A 24064-nucleotide genomic window follows, 5' to 3' on the forward strand; every position below is an offset into this window, starting at 1 on the left:
AACTACCAAAATTTTGCTGGAGTTCATTTATAGAAACAAAAGGGGAACTGGAATAATTTAGAAAAACCCTATGAAAAATACTCAGTTACCCTAGTCCCCAAAGTGTAAGTGCCTAGAAAGAACTACATCTTTTAATCTAGGGTCTGGCACAAATAACACCTTTTTATTACATAAAAATCTTTTCCTACAAAATCATAAGCATATAATTCTGTAACTTAACAATATTACATTCAAGCACACCATAGGACATTTTAGGTGAAATGTTCAAATTGCTGTTCATCTCATGTGAGACGTTCACATACCCTACCAACCACACTCAATGGCGTTACTTCTGCCAGACCTTGTATTTGAACAGCATCCTGGGAATGCAATGCATGATAATAATGAAAGCAGCTTATGTTTGTTGTAAAGTTTACTATGGTGGGGAACTCTGCTTTGTACTTTAGGTGCAGTATCTCTATATTCTTTAGCAAACTTTGAGGTAAATACTATATAATATCCCCATTTTCTAGATGAGGAAACTGGGGCACAGCAAGATAAAAGAACTTGACAGGGTCACAAGACAGATGTGGTGGAACAAGAATTTGAGCCCATGTGGTCTGAATCCCAGAGCTTGGACCCTTAAATCCTGCATAATATTCCATGTCACAACAAGGTCCAAATTTCCTTACTGTGCTTCTACCGTGTATGTGTATCCACTCAAATTCTCAAAAAGTAAATGTCTTGTGTTGACCATGGCGCTCAAAGAAAGGGCTAACTATTGCAATGATATTTAGGCCAAGCAAAATGCCTTGCAATTTTAAGCTATTCTGGCTTTAATTTCACGTTAAAAGTGAATTCCTGAAAGGCCAAGTCTCATCGATATTATATTTACCTCACTGAGGAAAAAAAACAAGAGGGTAGGCAAAAAAGGGGGGGCTGTTTTCTTGAGAGCTTAACAAAAATACGTGTGTATGTATTTGTATTACCATATTTGCTAAATAGATATGTAGTTAGATACTTAACAAACATGCAAGTTATATCGAAATAAAACGAGTTTACTTTTTCCAGTGCAATAAACTTCCAACACTTTTTGAAGTAACTTTAGAGCCTGGTTACTAAAATCCTACTGTCTAAAATCCTACTGTCTTACCCACCTTTGCAGGTTACTAGCATGTTATTGTGTGCAACTGTAATTGAAAACATTTTTAAAGTTGTAACTCCACAAGGCTGTGCACTGCCCTAGCCTCAGTTGTTTATTAATCAACTCTACCTTGCCAACAAAGTTACATCCCCCAAATAGCCAGTTGAGAGCAGCCCGGCAAAGAACAGAAGGCCCTACTTTTACTAGGTAGGCAGGCACCCCATTTTTCCAAGGTGTTTTTTTTTGTTCTTTTGTTTGTTTGTTTGTTGTTCTCTAGCACCAAACCTGTGTTCTAGCTGGATACATGGTGGGAGGTGGTTTGGTCACACTTCTCTGGGTAATTTCCTGGGGTGTAATTCGTTTTCATGGGGAGGAGGGAGCGCAAGGCCTAGACCGACATCAGGCGCCGATGACACACCTCAGGAGACTAGGCCCCGGGACGCCCCTAACATTCTACCTCTGGCCTCTTCGCGCCTGCTCGCGCCCCGGACCGCTCGTGCGCGGTGGGACGGCGGCGGGGACGCGCGCAGTGGTCCAGGCGGCGCGCGCAAGGCGGGACAAGCGGCGGCCTGCGCTCGGCGGAGCGGGTGGCGGGGACGCGCACAGCCTGCAGGCGGCGCGTACGGGCGCGCGGGGGCGCGCGGGGGCCTGCGGGCCACGGCGGGTGGTGGCCTCGCCCACCGAGAAGGCCTGGCGCGCCTGGCTTCCTCTTTCCGGCGCCTTGGCCGCATCATTCCAGGTTTGGTGGGTGGTGCGGGGCCTTAGCGGGGCCTCAGCGGGGCGGGCCTCCCAGGTTCCTAGACGCTGGACCCGCACCTTTCGTCCCCAAGCCTGCGAGGCCGCGCTGAGCGTCGCCTCAGGGCCGCAGAAGGGCTTCGGCTCCACGGAGGGTGAGCTTGGGGAAGGACGGGGGGGTGGGTGGGTTCCACAGATGCCCACACCCCGACTCACATCCTCCCCGGTGGATGGAAGGAGCGGGGTGGGGGGTATCAGTTCTTCTTTGCGAGCAGCATCTCAGTGTGTTTGGTGACTTGAGGACCTCCCTAGTTGGCGGGATTAATGGGGAGAACCTTCCTTATGTTAGTTATGCAATGGGGCGGCGTCCTCACCGGGGATGCTGGGCTCACTGGAATTATGGACACTCGGTGTCTGTAACTTATTTCTTTCATCCTTGGCCGAGATTTTGTATTTGTAATTGGGGGCGGAAATAGGTAGAAAATGTTCCACTTGAGTGCAAGAAACATGCAGACGAGAGGGACCATGTGCAACCTTCCCTAAGTGTGCAATTTTGGATGGTGAGGGATGGTTGCAGATGCACGTCTTCTGCTAGACAAGCCCCGAGTGTGCTTTCAGCTCTGATTTTGACAGTGCAGAGGCCTGTCAGAAGTTGAGGTTGAAGCATACATTTCTGCACTACTTGCTGGGAAGATGAACCAGGTTTTCCAAAGCTGTTGTTTCTGTTTTCCAAGTCTGCTAGAAGGGGCTGGCGGTGAATAGAAAGCAGCGCGTCCAGGTTTTGGTTAGCTGAGCGGGAGCCCTGTCATAAAGGGGTTTTTGTCTGAAACACCCAAAGTCTGGGGCTTTGAGCCATGAAGAGTTGGGTATTGGTCAGTTTTTAACTGCCAGGGTGAGAAATGTCTCAGACATTTTTAAAATTAGGCAGCTGAGTTTAGCTCCTGCTTGCTGGTCTCCAACACCTACCTACCCTTAATCTTTTTTAGTGACTGGGTTTAAAAAGAAAAGACACAAAGAGAAAAACGTTTTTTTCCCTTTTCACCCTTAAAATGAGTCCATCTTGGGTTAAGATGGAAAGAAAAATCCACCTTTGCTCTTGACCCTAAAGGAAAGAATCTCCAAGAAATAGCCTGGAGAAAAATTCCTCCCTTCTCTGGAGTGAAAACTGAAGTGCTTACAAAGCTGAACAAAGAAAGGAAAGAATTAGTAAATATCCTAGGCCATTTGTAGTTATAGGCAGGTCATTTTTAAAATGTTTGAGGTTATACAATAAAAAGGTAGGCGAGCTAGAAATGGAAAAAGGGGAAGAGTTGAATGCAGGGCCTTAGAGATTGCAAAAGCCAAGAGAGTGTTTTCTCCTGATACAGGTCGAAAGAATCTGGGTACAGAAAGCTTGATCTTTCAACCTTCATGACATGAGATTGCTCTTAATTTTCACACCGAGTTCTGAAGAGCAGACGGAAGCGCAACTAGATTGCTGCATGCATTCCAGGCAGCTGGGCAGTATTCTGTGTTAAATTAGTTGCATGTTTATTTTGCCAGATAATTCTGTTCGATCTACAATCTCTCTAGTTCCATGAGTTTGACTTATTTCCAGTTATTCATTCATAATAGGACCTTTGGCTAGAATTTGCCAGGATGTAAAAGCTTGAAGAAATACGAAACCCAGAGAACACCTTGCATTGGAAGATTTGGTCATCTTACACAAGAATTCTTTATCTGATAGCAAGTATATAAGATAGGTATAATAGGGTTTGATTATTTTTACTACGAAACATATTTAATTTCTCATACTACCTTGCAGAGCAGTCTTTTAAACAGCTAGCTCTTTTGATACATTTAGAATACTTGAAATCCAAATAATACCCACTTCTGTAAGAGACCTGTTATGCAAAATATGCTTGAATAATTAAAGTGGTTAACTCTTCCCAAGTATAAACCAAGTTGTGTTAAGTTAATCTTGTCCCTTTTAAGCACCCTCTCGGTGCTTTTGGGTTTTTTTTATTTATCCTGTAAGTGGCTAGAGGAAGCAAGAACCTCCGTCAAAGTAGATACTACAGGGAAGTGTTGCCCCCAGGCCTCAGAAGGTAAATGAAGGAGAATGTGAGCTCACTAGTTACTTGAGATTCATGTCATTTAGTATTTTTACTGCCTCCTTTCTTGCTCATAGGAAGATCTTAGGGAAATTAAAACTGTTTGAGTGTGTACACATAGCTTTAAAAGAAATGTTTTCTTAAATATAATAATAGGAGCAAGCCTGAGCTGGAGATTAGTTGAGTTTAGTACCTACTAAGAGAAGTGCCTGACATGCAGTGAGCCCTACACAGGTATTTACGTATTTGCTCATTATTGTTATTCATGAGAATCTCTCTTAACCTCACATCCGTCTTGTGTTAGAACATATGTAACTATAGATGATCAGTCATCTAAGATGGTAAAGCATAATGATGATGGACAAGCAGACAAAAAAAATTGCTGAACTTAGACTGAGAGAAACCCTAACTATGAATCTAAACATCACAGTGATCATAATAGAACTTTATGAATTCATGTGAAATATTTTATTTTATAAAATTGTGATTTAATAATTTTCTTGATTAGATAATATATTTTAGTTCAAACTCAAAAAGTATGAAAAGGTCTATTTGTTTGTAGAATGTACCTCATTACTTCAGCCCTTGCCTCTCTATTTCTCTTATCCCCGTGAGTCCACCTGGGGTTTATCAGATCCTTGTACATTACTGGATTATTTTCATAAAATTTCCTCTAGTGTCTGGATATGTTTTGGAAGCGTATTTTAAAAACTGAACACTGGACACATGATGTTTTCCCTGGGGTTTGTGTGTGATGGGGTGGGGACCCAGGAGCTTCCATCTCAGTAAAGGGCCACTGACACAATCCTTCACTAGGGCCCCAGCCTTACCCACCCTCTTGCTCAGTCCACGAGGGGCATGGGCCTCCTTGCAGCCCTTGGGATTCTGGGATCCCGAACAAGCTCTTCACCCAGGTGGCGGTCTTATTTGTTTCCTCACTCTGTTCTGCCTCTTCTCAGCATCATGCCCTCCTAGAGGTGCTCCCTTTATCCCTTACTCATCTTTGTTACTATCAGTGGCACTGAGTGTCCTATACAGTGGGTATATAGGATTTTACACCTATGTGACCCTATACATTAATGGCTCTGTTCGTTTATGGCCTATCTTCCTCTGCCAGCACCAAGCACCATAAGAGCAGGGAGTGTATATTGCCTTACGTGTCCCCAGGGCCTAGAAATACTCCTGGCCTGGAGTAGGCACTTGATAGATATTGCTGAATGAATGACATTTGGGAAAAAGCTGTTTTAAACAGTTAGATGGGCTTATTTACCACAGGACTTTTCAGAACCCTTAATAAGCAAATGTGTATAGCAGAAGTGGAGCGTGGCAGGTGGGAGTCAAGCTCTGCAGCACGAATACAGAGAGGCTTTGTGCTTTTGGGTGACAACTCAGACACGGAGGTGGGGGAGCCGCTGGCAGGATTGCGATTGGCAGCTGAGCAAAATGGATTTACAAGCATCGTTTTGAAAATGTAGGGGACAGAGAATTTGTACCAAAAAAGATGGTAATACAGGCATACCTTATTTTATTGTGTTTTTCATTATTGCACTTCACAGATGTTGTGTTTTTTATAATTCGAAGGCAAGACCTTCCACCCGCAAAAAGATTATGACTCACTTTATTTCAGTACTCACTTTATTGAAGTGGTCTGGAACTGAACCCAGACTACCTCCAAGGTGTGCCTATAAGTACCAAACCCATTATTATTAATTACCAACATGTAAAGTGTGTATTTTCTTTTAGTTCAGAGAAAGGGAGAGAAACAGAATAGGATTTCTTACCCGTTCATTCATGTGCTTGCTTCCCTGCCCCTGCTTTCTCCGTCAAGTCTTAAGTCCCTTAACCACCAGTTCTGCCTTACGGGTTTTAAAGAGCCCAATTCTGACTTGAGTTTAGATCCTGTCATCTTGACACATGAAAATCTCCTTTAATGAGAAAGCTCTGAAGATGGATATGCTGGGTTCAGAGCAACACACCGTGACCACAGAGACCTGGGGCACACTCAGGTATGCCATCATTAGCGGCAAGAGGCATTTTGGGAGTTGTCTTGGCTCCTTGAACAAAGGAAAGTTAATTACAGAAAATGTCAGGCTTTTTAAAGGCCATTTGTCACCAGGCTGCAAGGCCTGTGGCAGAGCCACTGAGAAGGACTGTTGATGCCAGGCCCGGACTCTGCAGGCAGAAATAGTGAGCCTTGTGGGTGCCATCCTTGGACAGGAGGCAGACTCCGTGGAGAACGGGTGCACTCAAGTGAGCAGTGCAGACAGTGGGGTGGGCTTAGAGGAGCACGGGCAGAGGGAGCTGGAATGCTTTTTATTTAAAAAACTGGGTCAAGTTATCAGGATGGTTTCAAGGTCAAACCCTAATTCTACAGAGTCAGTTACCTATAGATGATGGGAGGGCTGGAAAAGAGAATAAATGGGAGCAGTGATGGAGGCCTTGATTCTAACTAAACTTCTTGAAGCTTTTTTTCAGAGATCTGGTATAATTCAGATCATCAATAGACTCTAGTTGGCAGAAAGTCTTTTGCTACCAGTTTTCCTTTTAATAATGGAAAGAAATGACAGGAAAGTGGTTGTTATGTTAGAATGCCTGGAATCTGCATTGTAACAAGATTCCCCAGGGGGTTCCTTTGGTCATGAAAATCTGACAGGGCCTGAGAGCCCAGACCAGTGGGTCTCAGTTCTGGCTGCTCATTAAAACCCTGGGCAGAGCTTTTAAAACCTGCCTAGAATCTATCTCCAAAGATTCCTCTTTTCTGAGCACCAGTGAGTGATCCTAGGGTCCCAGGCATCACTATATTTTTTAAGGACTGCCAGGTGATTCTAACATACAGTCAGGGTGGGGAGAACCACTGCCCTAAACATAAAGTGAGACACCATTAGGTAGATACTTATATTTCATCATGTATAATGTGCCCCCACATTTTTGGCCCAAACTTTCAGGAAAAAATCTTTTGTTTTAATTTTTTAATTCCATATTTATTTATATATAAAACCGATTATCATATGCCAGGACATTATTTTGCATACTGATATCATTATTGCTTTCTAGAGTTGTACTTTTAATGCATGAGCATAAATAAAAGAAATAAAAATATTTATATAGATATGGAATTAGTACTACCCATGCATAATGTGCATCCTTTTCTCTCAAAAATTTGAGCAAAAAAGTGTGCATAATACATAGCAAAATACAGTATCTGGATTCAGAATGCAGGTAATCACAAAGCAAAAACATGCATGGCTAACTGGACATAGCACTCTTTAGAATTCATAAAATCTAACCCATCATCCATTGTGGATCTTACTGGTTCATTTGCTGGTTTTAGGGACCTGGGTGATGATGTGTGATATGGAGCATTTAGCTGGACTTGCTTGTGCCTGGTTAGAATCTTCCTGCTTCAAAACTTAAGTAGGATCACCAGACTGTCACCCTCTTCTCATGTAAGACTCCCTCCATTGGCTTTCCACGGCTCACAAGGTAGAAACCCAGTTCTGTAACAGCTCTGTAAGGCCCAAGGTTCTCTGACCACGTCTGGTTGGGCTCACGTCTAACCAAGCTCTGGAAACTCCCGCCACACGGCCTTCCTTCAGTTGGGGGCCCCCAGCTTGCCCCATCCTACTTCTGGGCCTGTGTTCCATGCTGTTCCCTGTCCCGGAGCCCTGCACCTTCACCTCCGTAAGTAATTGTGCTGTCCCTGACCTCTCTACCCAGGTCACGGCCCCTTGTGTTGTCCTCTCACAGCACCACAACCCTCCGCTTCCTACCACTTCTTGGATGGATTATTCGATGCCTGTGGGTCCCTTCACCAGACTGCAGGCTCCACAAGGAGTGTGTGTGGTTTGGCGTCAGTGCTGTATCCCTGCGCCTGTTCTGTCGGATGGGTGGATACAACCGTATCTGAGGGTCTTATTAAATATAATTGTCTTTAGGTTGTGTCCTTAAAAGTATATGAAGTGTACATCTACTCCTGTTTGTCGTCGTGTGTTGTACACTGTAGAGACACGGGACCTGAGAGGAGGGCATAGTTTGAGATGGACCAGGCATTCTTCTTACTGGTTCTGGTTGGCGCACATAGCATGCCACTTGGACAACAAGTCCCAGTTTATCTAATTTTTTAATTATTTTTAATAGTTCATTCTTTATTATATTACATAAATCTTTAACCAGCTTACTTTGACAGCTTTTTCACTTGAGTCCATATATAACTTGTGAATTTTCTTGCTGGACCATGAGAAGAAAAAAAAGTTTAAATTGTGCGTCTCCCCGCGCTGGGCTTCCCCACTGGCATGTTTCTCATACGTAATGAAAGCATCCTTACAGAGTGCAATAGCTCCTTCCAGGCCACACCCTCCCCAGACTGCGCTGCCTCCATCTGGGCTGCAGAGAGCGCCTTCCTAAGCCCCTGCTGCCGCTTCTGTCAGAGGAGCTGTGTCTGATGCGGTAAAAGTGGAACCACCCCGACAGAGGGCAGCTCTAGAGGGAGAAGGGATTAGGGCCAGGGACGGGCATGCGGGAATGCCAGCCTTAATTGTACACTTTATTTCCTTTTGAAAAAGCTCAAGTACAGCTAAACTATAAGAGTGTTTGTTATATGATCCTCTGCATGTTATATTTCAAATATTAAATCATTTTAAAAACTAAGAGGAGACAGAGATGTATTTATTAAATATTCAAGTCCATATTGACTTTGTCACTTATACCAGTTTTTCCCAGCTAGAAAAGTACTTACCATCCTTTCCCATACCTTACAAAGTGGTTAGAGCACTGCATTTGGCAGCAGTAAGGCAGAAAAAAATTAAACCACAGAAATAAAAACAGCAGGGTCCGTGTATATAGGTAGTGTTTTCTATACTTTATTGGTTTTTTATTATAAAATGGATACATGCTTACAGTAAAAATATTTTTAAACTAAAAAATTGTACAAAGCAAAAAATGGCTCCATTCATTCCCTCAAATTTTAATTCTATGCATTACATGTATGTATGCGTTTGCATGTATATATAATCATGTACATTTACACATGTGTAATTTGTTAGCAAATAGGATCATGCATTCAGTTCTGCAACTTTTCCATTTTTGTTTACTGATCTGTCTTGACAGTTTATCTATGTCTTTGAAATACCTTTTGGTGAAGAGTTTTATTTAAAATTAAAAAAAAATTTTTGGACTTCAGCAGGATTTATTAATCTCCCCATTCAGTATGTTTTAAGTTGTATGTCTATTCAAATGCATGTAAGTGCCATGACTTATAAAATATAATTTTATTTTCAAGTAATACTGAAGCCCTAGTAGCTTTGTTTTCTAGTCTCAAGTTAATGGATATTAATATATAACTGCTTTCATGTAGAGAATGGAGGAATATTTTGAGGAGACTGGAAGAATAAAGGGGCCTCATATGTAAAGACTTTAATGTGGAAACTCTCAGGGTAGAAATTTGGGCAAGGTGTCTGCTAAAGTGCCTTTCAACTCTCCGGAGTGTTCCTAATAGGTTCCTTGGTTGATGTCATTCAGCGAAAAATGATGGTAGGCTCACCGTGTGCCAGCATTGTTCTGGTCCTGGCTTCCATTCTTTTAGGGGAAGCAGCTGGTGAACCCGGAAAAGCAGTCAAGCTGTGACAGGTGTAGTGAAGGGAGTAAAACTAGGTGAAGTCATGGAGAGGCTTTGGGGCGGTCCAATATGGTCGTGATGGGGAGAGGTGAATCTTCCTCTGCTGTGCAGCACTGAGTCGGAGAGCGTGCCCAGTCTCTGTCTGCATAAGCCTAAGTCCTGTGGCCCACCAGGGGACCTCCAGCAGGCCTCAGCCTGGTCTGGATGGCTGAAGACGCTGGTCAGGGCCCATGACCGTATACTTCTCAAGAGAAGGTTTTTGCCAGGGGCTAGAGTTTATGCAGGTGAAGCTTCCCAAATCTGCAGCCCCCTGCAGAGTCCCCACGTGTCCTGAGCACCCTCCCTTCCCAGTCCAGGTGGGCCATGAAGGGATGAAAGGAAGGTAGGAGCCTTGCAGCCTCCTCCTCCCAACCTTGGTGCCCTGGCAGGCTTGGAAGGGGACAGGGTGCTCTAGATATCTTAAGAAAAATAATTTTAAAAATTGAACTATTTTGAAATAAAATGCCCATCTGAAAGAAAACATTGGATGATACAAGTTGTTGAGGAGGTACTTGGCACACTCTGTCTCACAGGGGCTCATGGCCCACTGGTAAGTATGAGGTGGCTGTTGTATCTTCCCTCATAGATGGGAAAATCGGGCCTATAGCACTATTCAGTTACTGACCCTCCCCCACCAGCTTGTGGAGGAAGAGAGCGCCTGGGTGAAAAAAACAAGGTGCTCCTGACTTTAAGTGAAAATCCAAGGCTTGGGAAGGAGGGCAAGGCTTCAGGATAGCCAGACTTACTTTCTGCCTAGCCCGAATGTGGAAATCCAACCCCTGAGGCACCTGGCTTCCTGGAGAGAGGATGTTGTGGTCTCCATTTTCATGTGAAGTTGTTTATTCATTATCTCCCTACTTTTATCTAGAGGTGAGCTCAGTGGGTGGATTCAAATTAGATCCCTTCAAAAAATTAGTTCCCATCAGAAAGTTAAACCTTAAAAACCTCCCAAGGGCAGGCCTGACACAGGCAGGGTGCTCAGGGCCCGAAACCCAGGAGGTGACACAGGTATGAGCAGATCCAGAAGCCGGAGTGGGTAGTGCAGGGGTTCTTCTGCTCCCTGCTCTGCAGGGGAGGTGTGTCTGCATGTGTGAGGGGGTTCCCTTTATCTGTGTTCACTGGCCACGGCACTTAGCAAAGTGTGGATTGCAAGCTTCAGGTCACTCAGCACTGGCATCTCCTCCTCTGCCTCTAAATCTTCCCAAGATCAGTGCATAGCAGCAGATGTCTCTGTTCAGTTTGCACACCGCCTGCTGAATACCTGTCTCCGTTCTCTGTACTCACTCCCCAACCCACACTGGCCCCTCTGCCTCTCTTAGACAAGGCTGACAGCTTGGGTTTCTCAGTGAGGCATTTACACTGTGACCTACGGGGGTGGATCTCACCGAGTGTCCCTGTCTGGGAGGGACAAGTCTGTCGGACTCAGGACTGTGGCACCCAGCACCTCTGGGCACTGTCTGCATCTCACCTGTCATTAGAAGGGAAGGGTTAGTAGCTTGAGTTGCCTGGGATGACTTTGGCCTTTCTTTGTCTTTCTTCATGGGGCAGACCACCCTGTCACATTAATTTCCGACCACCATGATTAAATCGGTAAGTCAGAGGGTCCTGAGGTGTCGGCCAATTCCTGTTTGTCGAGGGTCTGCTCCAGGGCAGGTGGGTGCTGGTCCTTTATGTACATTTTCTCATTTAATCCCATGACCCACCTGGAAGGAAGACCTGATCTCAGAGATGGGAAACCCAGAGTTGGAGAGGCCAAGTCACCCTCTGAGTCACAGAGCCAGTGAGTGGTAGAGTCACCCAGGTCTCTCTGCCTTGTGCAGAGCTGCCTCAAAGGATGGCGACAGAGGAGGAAGGGAGACTTGCTTGGACAGGCCAGCTGGCTTCAGGCAGGCAGAGGGGGACTGGCATGCCCCTTGTTGGGTAGTGTTGCCAAATAAGACACAGGATGCCTAGTTAAATTGGAAATTCAGAGAGTCGGCAAATTGCCTTTTTTTTTAGTGTAAGTATGTCCCATGTAATATTTGAGACATATTTACACTAAAAAGGTTATTTATTGTTCCTCTGAAATTCAAACTTAACTGGGTGTCCTATTTCTGTTTATTTAATCTGTTTAACCTAGTCCCCTACTTAGGGACCCCAGGAAGCACACTGGGCCTAATGTGTGGGCAGTTGAGGACGACAGAGGGTGACACACACCACCATGGAAAGTCAGTGGGCTCCCCGCTGCGGGGCGTCTTCAGGCGTAGATTGGGTAACCACTTGGTGGAGGGCGTTTGGGTTTCACTGCCTGGTTACAGTGAGAGTCTAGGAAGAAAACATTTGTGAGACAAGGAGAGTGGGTCACCTGGGTCCTCACTGGGCTCTGTCCCATCCAGTGTCCAGAAGCTCTCTGAAGTCCTTTGCCATCAGCACATGTCGAGAGGACCAGTTCTCCCCACTGCCCGGGAGTGATGGGTCGCTTCAGCTCTGGTAAAAACCAGCCGGTCTCTTTAAGTGGTTTGGTTTGGCTTGGAGAAGCACTGTGTTAAAGGTGAAGTGAAAACACATTTTTGTCTCTCTTACTGAGAACTGACTGTGACTTCCTGGTTCTTTATATGTCTTCTGCAGCAGAGTGTGACTTGGGCGGCCTGCATCTCTCCCAGGCAGTGGAAGCATGAAAAACACCCACCCCCCAGGTTCTGCACAGGCCCTTGCAGGCAAGTGAATGGAGATGGAGAAGTTTTGATGTTTGTTTCCCCCGTGTACAGACTCTAGGTGTGGCTACGTCTTGTCAGCGAGTCAGGATACTAACAGCCTGCTTGTGGTTGTTCAGTATGGCTTCTGCCTCCACAGAGGCCTGGCCCTTGGCCGGACTCCTCTTGCCTCCCTGCGTCCAGCCCTGGTGGGTGCTGGGCTAAAAAAGCCACATTCTGGTATTAGCCTAGTCCAGAAAGCAGTCAAGAGGCAAATCTGAAAAAGTAAAATTTTATCACACATTCCAAATCAAATAGATATGGCTCCTTTCCATTCAGGAAAGGAGTTTTCACTTTGACTTAATTATCAAATTGAGAAGTTATTATTAATTAAAAATAAGATGTTAAGTTAAAAACCGAATCAAAATACCCTCTGTATCAATAAAGAGTTTTTTTAATATTTGTACTGATGCTATTAACTGAAACCACCTGTTCTTTTTATTACCTGTGTTTAACTGGTGCATTTGTAAGCAGCGGGAGCGTTTTGCTTGTATTTTCCAGGAAAATCAGTGAATGGCTGACTTTTGACAACATGCACCACCAGTGGCTTCTGTTGGCCGCGTGCTTTTGGGTGATTTTCATGTTCATGGTGGCCAGTAAATTCATCACCTTGACCTTTAAAGACCCGGATGGTAGGTATGCTACCTTGTGGAATTAATTTTGGCTAACCTAGACCTCGCTGTGATACTGTTCCTGGGTATACGTGTGGATGACTCTGTCACAGAATCCAAGGACTTTCATTCCAAAAGAACATGGAGGTCATGGCAACCGAATCCTTGACATTACAGAGGTGCGAGTAGGAGGTGGAATGGGAGGGGACAGTCCCCCCAGCACCACCCCGGGGGCAGGCAGAACATGCTTTCTTGCGGGTTCTTTAGTGCCTTCTCCGTGGCGTCCCACAGGCTCAGGATCTGGGACTTGGTTCTGCTTGGTGTCATCAGGAGCTGCTACTCAGTGTGCCTGAGTGCCAGTTGGTGCTGCACACTGGTGGCCACATATTTGGAAGTCACCTTCAGTACTTCAGAAAGAATGTGATTTAAACATGCGCACATTTGGTGGTCTTTGAAGATTTCAACTCCCCTGGACGTGATGTGGGCAGTCAGTAGGGGCTCCTAAAGAACACCAAGCCCAGCCTCAGCAGAGCTGCTTCTAGGTCGTGCTTCTGTCCTTGGCTTACCTCGCCCTTAGTGTTTTTTCTCCCACTGACATGCTACCTGCTCTGACAGCCTCTAAGACCGACCTGGGCACAGCAAGGCTCTCAGAGTGATCCCCAAAGTGCTGGGTACGGGTGAGGAGGTGCAGTGGTGGTTCTCGTGGATTCCTGAGAGACTCCTCTCAGCAGCAGAGTGAGGCGAGGTGCAGGGGAGACATTGCAGGCTTAGGAGCAGTGTTGTGCTGGCCTGGTGAGGTCTGCCTACAAGGAGGGTGTCAGTGACCATGGGTGTGCTCAGCATTCTTTGCACGACACTTCGCACATCCTCCTGCAGTTGGTGGCCCTTAGGAAAGATCAGAAAAGTATCCACACAAGCCCTGGCTGGTGTGGCTCAGTGGACTGAGTGCTTGCCTATGAACCAAGGGGTTGCTGGTCTGAGTCCCAGTTGGGGCACATGCCTGGGTTTTGGGCCAGGTCCACAGTAGGAGGTGTGCGAGAGGCAAACACACATTGATATTTTTCTCCCTCTCTTTCTCCCTGCCTTCTCTCTCTAAAATTAAATAAATAAAATCTTTTTTTTTAAAGTATCCACATGAGTAGTTTCCCAATTTTCTCCTGGTGCCTGCATGGTCTGTGCTGTCCCTGTGACCAGAAAAGGCTGCAGACCCTGCTCTGCCTAGAGCTCCTGAGTGTGTCCCTGCGGTACTGAGGGCTGCCCAGTGCCCCCCACCTCCTGCCCCCAGTCTCTGTGTCTCCTTGTCTGTCCAGGAACAACAAGGCTGGAAGGCAGATCTGCAAGCAGGAGAGGGCAGCCCTGAAATCAGCCGCAGGGTGTAGTTCTCAGTGCCAGTTTCCACTCACTAACAGTTATCAGGCCCTCAGCACTTGGGGCTCCAATGGGCTGTCATCACAAGTAACCCCTCATCTTTCAGGGGCCCTCATGAGAACCTGAGGGTTTTACATTCTCAGAAAGGTAGTGTCACACCTTCATGTATCCAGGGTGGCCAGGAGCATCACAGGTAATCATGGCTCACCCTGGGGATTGGCACCTTTGTCAGAACAACAATGGCCCAATCTGGGAGTCTTGTTGGAGTTTGAGACGATGACCTCGGCCTGACAGTTGGGACACTGCTCCCGCTGCTCCAGCAGGGTCCGCGGTACCAGGGATGGAGACCCTTTGTTAAGCGTTAGAGCAGTGGTTCTCCTCCCCTGGCACTTCAGAATATTGGGGGACTCTGTGAACCTTTGCTGCTTGGGGCCAACTGGAGACCAAGGGAATCTGAATGTAGGAGTGTGGCCCAGTGGAGAGCCCTAAATGTAGATCAAAGCTGGGGGGCTGAATGAGAATCCGAGCTGCTGAGAAGATGAAGTCCGTGTCGCCAAGAGTCCGCGCATTTTACTTGGGGTTCCTTTAAATGTCACCTGGTAACAGAGACAGGTCATGAGGTTAAATTATTTATGGTTTATTTTTTTAAGTAGGAGAACAGGTAATATATTTATGAGGCTTCCACCAAAAACAGTTAAATTAGACCTGTGTTTTGGATTATAGTATTTTCTGGATTCTCTGAAGATCACCTCACTCCTCAGTGGCCACCGATAAACGAGGTACTGTTCTGCTGTGATGCATCCAGTTTCATGCTGACGGCCTTCAGAAAAGTGTAGAAGCTTAGAGGGCTTTGTAAAGGGGAGCAAAAAACTGGAGGGAAAGAAGGGAAACCCTGCAGAGAAGGATGGAAAGTTTTGGGATTTTATTTTATTTTTTATTTAAAATTTTTTTATTGAATTTATTTGATGCTTTGGGATTTTAGGCCTGACAAAAGATGTGCGGTAGTCCTCAGTGCTGCTAAGTGGGTGTTTCCAGCCCTTTAAGATGAGTGGCAGTTCCTCCTTCCCTTTGACGTTCTTGAGGCCGTGCGGTGCTGTGGACAGTGCACGGGAGCGCAGAGGTGTGGACCACTCCAGGGGGAACTCTAGAGCCAGTGCACACTTGGCCCAGCTCCCCACATTCCCACTCAGGGAAGAATGGATAGGGCCCTGCGAGGGCGGAGCCCCAGTGAGGGTGGTGTCGGCCCCACAGTGTGCACTGAGCTCAGAGTAAGAACCTTATGTTGTTGGGCCCACAACAAAGGTCAGCCGTTCTCAACCACGGAGGATCTTACCTGATAGTCCCTGAGTACCTGGCTAGAACCACAAAGTTGGCTGAGTTCTGTATGAAAGCTGTGAGCTCATCGGCAAGGAGGGTCTCGCCAGTTTGGATGATTGAGCCCCCTGGAGAAGTTAAACACAGCCCCTGCAGGCCGTCAGGGAAGACCTTGGGTGGGGATGGTTCAGGTGTCTACTGCTTCTGAGTCCTGTGGTTTATTGGGAACGGCCACTTAGCCTGAGGGGCCCCTCTGTCTGGATGGGCACTTAAAACCCCTAGTGGATCTTGGAGCCCAACAGGAAACTGGAAGAGTTTTGTAAACTTGTGTCTGCAAGATTTTCTCACGTTTTAGAATTTATTTCATTGGTGTCCACAGTATTTTAGCTTTTGAACCAGAAGCCTACTGTGAAGGAGCATCACAAGGAAATAACTGACAACACAGCAGTATCAGTTATGATGAAGGCCCACTTCCGATAAAGCAGATAGGGAATCCTTGGTCCCAGCGTCGAGGGGCCGGTTGTAACTCCTTTGTGCGTGGGGCCACCCCTCTGGCTCTGTTCTCTGGGAAATGGGCCCTGTTCTAGAACTGCTCAGTGGATGTGTGTGTTTTCTTCTCACCTGCCTGTTCCTAATGGTTTCCCTGCTGGGTAGGCTGATGGGAAGAGATTTGTCCTGAACTCAACCGCTGTTTAAAGCAACGCTTACCTTGTCGTCGGTGATGTTTTGTGTGGGTTTTTTTTGTTTGTTTTTGTTTTTAATAGTGTTAAGGCCTCTCTTTAGCTCAGCAATGAAGCTGTGGAGATATTTGTGGCAATAACTTATCCTTGGCTAACAAATTTCAGTGTCGTGTTGAACTAGGATCGGGGATGATAACTAGCTTTATTGTAGGGAAATAAATCCCATTCAGTGGTGGGAATTTCACGTCTTGGGACATTGAGACTTGAAATCAAAAATGACATCCTGGGGCATCTGGTGCATAAATGTAGGCACATTTTCCCGCTGGCTTTCGTTTGACTTCTAATCTTCTTCCACATAACCCCTCAACTGGGTTGTAAGCCACTTAAGGGCAGAGCCAATGACGTCACTGTCTTTGCCTGCCCTCTGTCTGTGCCCTGGGAGTGGTGGCGCTGGGGGGCTGGGCGCAGGCTGGTCAGGGAGATGAGTGTATGCGGTTCCCGACGCAGCCTGTTGCTTGTAACTTTAAAGATATTTTGTAAAACATTATATGTGAATATAATGAGGCCTGTAACAAAAGGATGCTAATACATTTTGAAGGCACCTTGCCCTACCTGGAAGATCAGAATCCTTGGTCTTGCAGCTGGAGTCTTGTTCCTGAGGGTTGACAGGGGCAGAGAACTACTCTTGGGTTACAATGCAGATAATCGATCTGCTGAAAATAAGTGGTTCTTGGCAAAGCAATGGAAAAACCAAACCAAACATAAATTGTGCTATCAGTTTATTTCGATCTAGTCAAATCAGGGCCAAGGGGAATCGGGGAGCAAATACCAGGAAGTTTAAAATCATAAAAATGTGAAAAGTTGGCAGATGACGGGCCAGTTTGTAAACTGTTCCACAGCTATGAAGCCTGTTCTCTGTGCTTATGAGCATATGAAATAGGTTGCTTTTCAAAAATTCATTGATAAGTCAACCGTTTAGAATTCAGGATACACTGTCTTACTTAAAACCTTATTAAGGAAGGTTAGATTTCTGCGAAACCTACTGCCCTGTGTTGAACTAGCTAAACACTGCAGTGCTTGTGGTGGTAGAGAACTGTGGAAAGAGGAAGTGACCAGGCAGGAGTGGAATGTTACTGTTTTCATTAGCCCATTGGTGCTCACTGATGGTAAGGTCGTGCAGGAGGAGCAGGGACAGATGCTGGTCCCAGAGTCCACAGAGTGCATTCAGCAGCTTGAGCTGATGGCACTGATGCTTTTATTTAATTTCGCACCATAAATGTAACGCTCTTTGTCCTTATTGCAGGTGTAAGTCAGCTCCTGTGTACAACTTTGGTTAGGTTACATTTTAACCCAAACCTAGAAAATGGAGAAAAGACTTTAGTGAGTTTTCATGAAGGTGTGTGACAGATTTTGATTGGAGTCAGTTAACTCGAAGCTGTGGGAGATGGGATTATTATTGTCAGGGCAACAGTAAGATGTTCTCACCCTTCCTCTGCAGGGACGACGTCAGGGCTTTGTGCAGGGGCTTCCTCACGGCTGTGATGGCGGGGCGGGGAGGCGAGGACTGGGATGGGGGTGGGGGCTGCAGTGGAATGTGCAGTGTTGGTATTAATGACCTAAAGGGAGTTGGTTTTGATTTTTTTTAAAAAATGATAATTACGAGCCATGTGTAATGCATAAGTGATTCATTTTCTCTGCATCATTGCTAGCATTTTGTGTTTTCACTATTTTGTATTTTAGCCATTTTGATAGGTGTGAAGTGGTATCTCACTGTGGGGTGTTTTTTTTCCTGTTATAGCTGACATACAGTATGATATTAGTTCCAGGTGTACAACCTCATGATTAGACATTTGTAACTTACAAAGTGATCACCCCGATGAATCTAGTACCCCTCTGACACTGTACAGTTATCACAGTGTTATCGGCTGTATTTTCTATATTGTACTTTACATCCTTGTGGCTATTCTGTAACTACAAGGTGTGGCAGAAGTAGGATTACAGTTGTGAATACACGAAACACGGTTTATTCTTACATCCTTATTTATTAATGGTTACATTATTTTCCATACAAGCAACTGTAACCCTCCTTTCCCCCCCCNTTCCCCCCCCCCCCCCCCCCGTACTCTGTCAGTTCCCTGTGGTTTTAATTTGCCTTTGCCAGTGGCTCGTGATGCGGAGCGTCCTTCTGTGCGCATTTGCCACCTGTGTGTCCTTTTCGGTGAAACATCTGTTCATGTCTTACCCACTTTCTATTTGGATGGTTTTTTACTGTTGAGTTTTGAGAGTTTTTTGTGTATTCTAGATACTACTCCTTAGTCAGATAAGTGGTTTTTATTTTGAGGTTTATTTTATCAACTTTTCCAAAGATTTTCTCCTATGTTTTAAAAAATGTTTTACAGCCGTATGAGTCTATAGCTGTTCAGTTGCTCAAGTACCACGTGTTGGAAAGACTTTCCTCGTCTCCCAGAGTGCTTGTGCACCTTTCGGATGCTAGTTGGGCATATTTGCGCAGGTCTGCTTCTGGGGCATCTTTCTGTCACACTGACCTGTGTGTCTGCTCCTCCGTGAAAGGCATCTCAACCTCTCTGTCTCCTAGCCTACAGCGTCAAGCAGGAGTTCCTGTTGCTGACAGCCATGCCGGATACAGGGAAGCTACAGGGAGACAAGCAGTTTCCTGAGGACCTGAAGGTGGGCACAGCAAGGCAGGGGGCACTGTCCCATTGGCCTGGTCAGCAGAGGAGCAGGGCTGCCTATTCCCATTCGTACTTGTGTGTCCCTGTCTCTGCTCCATCCCCCTTGCACCAGCAGGGCCCCACCATTGTGTGGGCTCTGGCCCCCCCTCTGCGAGCTCATCAGCCATTTCCACTTATCATTGTGTTCTGCTCTATAGTCCCTACTTTGGTCACTTCTGCACATTTCTGCTTATCTTTTTAGCTTCTCTTTGGGGGTGGGGGGCACAAGTCACAACTATTTATGTTCCTCACAGTGCTTTGCACATCATGGGTGCTCTATAAATGTTGATTGTACCAAATTTCTGGCCAGCTGACAGGGAGCCTTGCTAGGGGACTGGATGATGTCAGGCAAGGTCAAGAGAAAACCAAGGGTGTGGGAAACTGGAATCATGGAACTTTAGAGTTAGAAGGGGTCCTGGACAGAAGAGCAGGTAACCAATGGTGTGGATGAGAGAGCTGAGTTTAGGGAAAATGCTGATCACCCGGAATCACGTGGGAGTTAGTGGCAGAGCCCAAGGCTGCTGACGTATTCCCAGTGCTCTCCTTCCTTGACATTCTGATCTCTGTCTTCCTCTTGAGGCTCCTTTTACATGTAAACTCCTAATCATACCTTAGCTGAAGTGAGGGACACCCTTTAAGATCTTCTCTCACTTGCTGGCTCCCATTCTCGATCTGGAAGGTTTCGGCTGAAGTTATGCTGGAAAGAATGAAATGGATAGAGCAAGCTCTAAAGATGTTTATCAGCCCAAAATTAAACTGCAGAAAAGGGATAGTTCCTGTTCATAACTTACAGCAAAGGACAATGAATTAGAACCCACAAAGTCCAGAAAGCATGCATGTGGTCAGAGTAATGATCTGCTGGAGTTAACTTTTCACAGCACACGGATGTAATAAAGATCAAATCAGCAAACTCTTTGATCAGATGGGCCTGGAATGTTGCTTCAGTGTGAGGTGTTCCAGGGAAAGGAAAGTGTGGATGGACCGTAGAGACAAGAAACACACCTATAGCAAATAGGATGGTGACTTTAATAGAAAGAATTAAGGAAATTGATATTTGGTGACTTGGATCAGTAAGTTAGGGTAAGAATTTTACAGAAGGAATAAAGGGCGTTGAGACAAGGGCACTGCTAGGGTGCTGCAGCCTGGGAAGAGGGACACACGTCCTCCCGGCAGCCGCACTGCACAGACTGCTGGCCTGCAGGCGCCGTGTGCGGTCAAAGTGCCACACCTGACTGTCCCTTACAGGTACTGGGTTTCAGTGTGTCTGGTGCGGCAGTAGTGGGCCTGGACTTGCCACGCAGTGCTCTCTGCCCCCTCCTTTTTCCTCCCCTCTCCCACTGATGCTCAGTAAAACCCGATGTGAGGAGAAAGGAAACGGAACGGTGGTCAGATGTAATTCACTCACTCCAAGAATTGTCAGATGATGAGCTCAGCACGTTTTCCCCAAAGAAAGGTGATTTATGAAGGAGATCAGGTTGCATAGCTTACCACTCAAAGTTTATTTTGTATAGGGTGTAGCTGAATATGTGAATGGAAAATAGTAGAAAGTAACATCAGACATTAAAATTGGTTTTGTATATTTACAGGGGAAAAATAGAAGGTGAATTATCAGTCAGCAAACACAATTGAATGAGAACAATTTTTTTCTTTGTAGATAATGCCCAACCTTTTAAAAAAAGCAAATTCAGAAAGCGACAGATTTTCCGCAGTTTCTCAATAGGACTTGCTTAGAGGTGCTGCCCTGTGATGCACTGCTCGCTAGTGTCATCTGTGATCAGGATTAGATCAGAGGTTTAACATAATTAGCACAGACTGAGAAGAGAGAGACGCTTGGATAAGTGAGTCAGAGAGGGCTTTGATGAGGGAATGAGGTTAAATTAGACCAAAGCAAGAAGGCAGTTTGGCTGGTGCTGGTCCCGGGAGGCCAGGGCAGCAGGCTGTGCTCCTTGGGGAGGGAGTATCGGAGGGGTCTCTGCAAAGGAGCAGAGCGGGTGGGTGTGCAGGTGCTCTCTCTCACTTCCACGGTGTCTTCACTTCAGGAAGGGGCCATACGAACCCCTGAGACATGCTTCCCCTACCAGGGAGACCCAGGAAATTCAAACACAGGAGAGAGCAAGAGTGTCCTGCAAAAGGTTACGCGTATCAGGGAACTTGGTTGTAGCAGATCCATGAAGGAAAAGCAGGCAGCTGGGTAGTGGGGTGGAACCTGTTATCCCGAAATTTCCAGTGTCCTCGTTCTTGGAGGCTTATGTCCTCCTCCTGCTGTGTAACTGACCCAGTTCCTTGGGGAAGACAGGTTGTTTGTTGCAACTGGCCCGTAAATGAACTACCTGGCAAGCCTAAAATATTTTAACAGAAACAACAAGGGCATTTTGGTCCATTTGATAAAGTTAATTTAGAGGGACCATCTGCTTTGAAATGTTGGGGAGAAGTTCTTTGTAACTTGAAGGGAATAAATAGATAGAGCAACAGAAACATTTCATAATACTGAGTAACGGGGCCGTAACCAGAAGTTGCCAAAGGAGTGAGGCTGGAGAAGTAGGCTACCTAGTCAGCGTTGCCTTTTCCCCACCATCCACCAACACACACACACACACACATTGCACGTCACACACATGCACATGCAGTGCCATGCATGTTCTTACTCAGCTAAGGCTTTCCTGGTGTCTCCACAAAAATACAGTAACTGTATCTAAGCATAGAGTAAATACTTGTCAAATGAATGATTCTGCAGCCTAACAAAGCACGAGGATTTTGAATTGAGCATTAATGAGAGGCCTTTATGTTACAGATATTCTAAGTTCTGAAGTAGGTCCAAGGGGTGCCATACTTTGGAACTTGAACTTTTTTTAAATCTGTGTTGCCTTTTCAAATCAGCCTTGTTTTGAGAAGGGAAATCCAATGAGCCCATCTTGTGTCCACTTTCCTTGCCAACTGCATGATTCAGCTCCATGATTTACTGGGCAGTGGAAAGGCCCTGAGGAAGGAAGGCTTCAGGAAGTGGCTGGAAAGAGTGGGTGTCACTCTGTAGAAAAAAGAAGAGAGGGAAGAAGAGAGGGGCCTGTGGATAATGAGGAAGGGAGAAAGGAACAGTCCGGCCCTGCAGGGAAATCCAGAGAGGGCTCTTGTGGAGGTTTGTAGAAGATAGTGCTGAAAAAAGAGAAAAATGATGTGCTTATTTTGTGGAGCCTCCTTTGGGTACATAAAATACCCAAATGTAGCAGAATTAATCTGCAGATCACTTTGTAGACTTTTCTAGAACTTTCTAGAAGTCTTTATATGTGCCCACATCCCTAGCCAGTATTTTTAAATCAACTTTTTTATGAAGTAATACATACTTGTGTGTTTTAAAGAAACACCCAAAATTGAAAGAAAAGAACATTAACTTTTGTATATTTCCTTTTTAAAAACTGTTTATTTAGGTTTTATATGGTCTGTGACTCTATTTCCCCAGGGTAGATACAATTATGTTTCTCTAATGCAGGTTAAGGAGAAGGGCAGCATTTTGGGGCAGCCATATTGTACCAGAAGTGTACTGCTGTGGGTGAATGCTGGAGCACCTCCTAACTTAACGTGACCTTTCCTCTCTGTCTCACATAAAGCCCACCCACCCAAATGTCCTTAGGAGAGCACATTTCCTGAGCCAAGGATACAGGCAGAAAGGGCTGTTGTTTTCCAGGCAAAATCAGTGAAGAGACATGCACTGAGATATCCTGGCAAAGTGATGAAAGTGATAGAATCATAAAAGGAAAAATGCTACAAGCCACCCAGGTATTAAAAATGCATTGGCTACAAAGAAATGGCAGTGGGGGGCGGGGGGTTGACTTCTCTGCTGTTTTGATGCCAGAATACAATGAAGCCTCTGCTCAAGAATTTTGTGGGGCCCTGGCTGGTGTGCTTCAGGTGATTGAGTGCTGCTCTGCAAACCAGAGGGTCTCCGGTTTGATTCCCAGTCAAGGCACATGCCTGGGTTGTGGGCCAAGTCCCAGGTGGGGGGTGCTGGAGAGGCAACCACACATTGATGTTTCTCTCCCTCTCTTTCTTCCTCCTTTCTCCTCTCTCTAAAAATGAATAAATAAAATCTTTAAAAAAATAATTTTGTGGGAAGAGGTGTGACTCAAGTATTTTCATTCGAGTTCTGTGTGAAGGCAACAGAGGCCCTGTCTTAGCTGCACATGGGCTAGAAGTTATGCCTCCTGTATACTGTGTTTCTGAGGAGGCAAAAAACTATTTGGAGACCTATTCTAGATAACTCAGTGGAGTCAGAACTAGCACTTCAAAAATGGCGGCATCATAGAATAAAAGAAGTATAGCCCTTCCCTTGTGTAGCTGTAACCGAACCCAAGTCCGGCTGCCTGCTGCTACGAAAGGCAGCACTCAAGAGGCAGGTGCTGATGTAAAGGAAAGTGGCTTATTTGCAGATGCCGGCCACATGGAAGATGGGGGACTCATGTCTTAAAGCCCATCTCCACCTCTCAGTGGAGCCAGAGGTGTTTATAAGGAGGGAGAGGGGAACAGAACAGAGAGATCAGGGGAGGGGGTTGCAAGTTCTCTACGTGCAGACGAGCACAGTCCATTCTGATAGGGCAAGTGACGGTCCGGTGTGTGTCATCCTGGTTTAGCCATCCCAGCTTCATGTCATCTCAACTTCATGTCATTCTGGATCCATGGTTGAAGGTCAGCAAATCTCCTGGAGCTGGGATGCGTGAAGGTCAGTGTCTGTATCTTTTGAAGTTAGTTTTTAGGATTCTTATATAAACACGCTGTTTATCTACAAGCTATGTATTAGAGTCAGCACTTACAGGATAATGTCAAAAGAATCTTGGGGTGGGTTATAGTTCCCCATTACAGTTTCCCACTCTTACGTAGCTTGGATCCCAGGCTCAGAAACCTAGCTGCAGGCTGAGCTCACAGCTGTCCTCGTGGTCCCAAGCTCATTGGGTCTTCCAGCACACCTGCCCCTGCTCGGATTTTAGGCCCACTTTCCCGGTGGGCATAGGTTTCTGGCATCAGAGCCTTCACC

The 24064-nt window shown here is 45.8% G+C and overlaps 1 protein-coding gene across 10 annotated transcripts in view; it reads left to right on the forward strand.

The window, feature by feature from the left end:
* Nucleotides 1-1519: 1519 nt before the first annotated feature.
* The window catches only part of CHST10 (carbohydrate sulfotransferase 10), a 29320-nt gene continuing 6775 nt past the window's right edge, over nucleotides 1520-24064 (forward strand). Inside the window, exons 1-4 of one of the 10 annotated variants that reach the window (XM_037056770.1) lie at nucleotides 1520-1626; nucleotides 12212-12300; nucleotides 12838-12968; nucleotides 18906-18997. In XM_037056770.1, coding sequence (XP_036912665.1) covers nucleotides 12869-12968; nucleotides 18906-18997 — 192 coding nt within the window. In that variant the 5' untranslated portion in view covers nucleotides 1520-1626; nucleotides 12212-12300; nucleotides 12838-12868. Of the gene's footprint in view, nucleotides 1627-1691; nucleotides 2014-5852; nucleotides 5958-11171; nucleotides 11195-12211; nucleotides 12301-12837; nucleotides 12973-18905; nucleotides 18998-23626; nucleotides 23753-24064 lie in introns of those variants that run through there. The other 9 variants (XM_037056778.1, XM_037056769.1, XM_037056771.1 and 6 more) reach the window with 9 other exon arrangements.

The sequence above is a fragment of the Sturnira hondurensis genome, unplaced genomic scaffold (assembly GCF_014824575.4).
Source record: "Sturnira hondurensis isolate 20B ecotype Veracruz unplaced genomic scaffold, ASM1482457v3 Scaffold0009178, whole genome shotgun sequence".
Taxonomy (NCBI): domain Eukaryota; kingdom Metazoa; phylum Chordata; class Mammalia; order Chiroptera; family Phyllostomidae; genus Sturnira; species Sturnira hondurensis.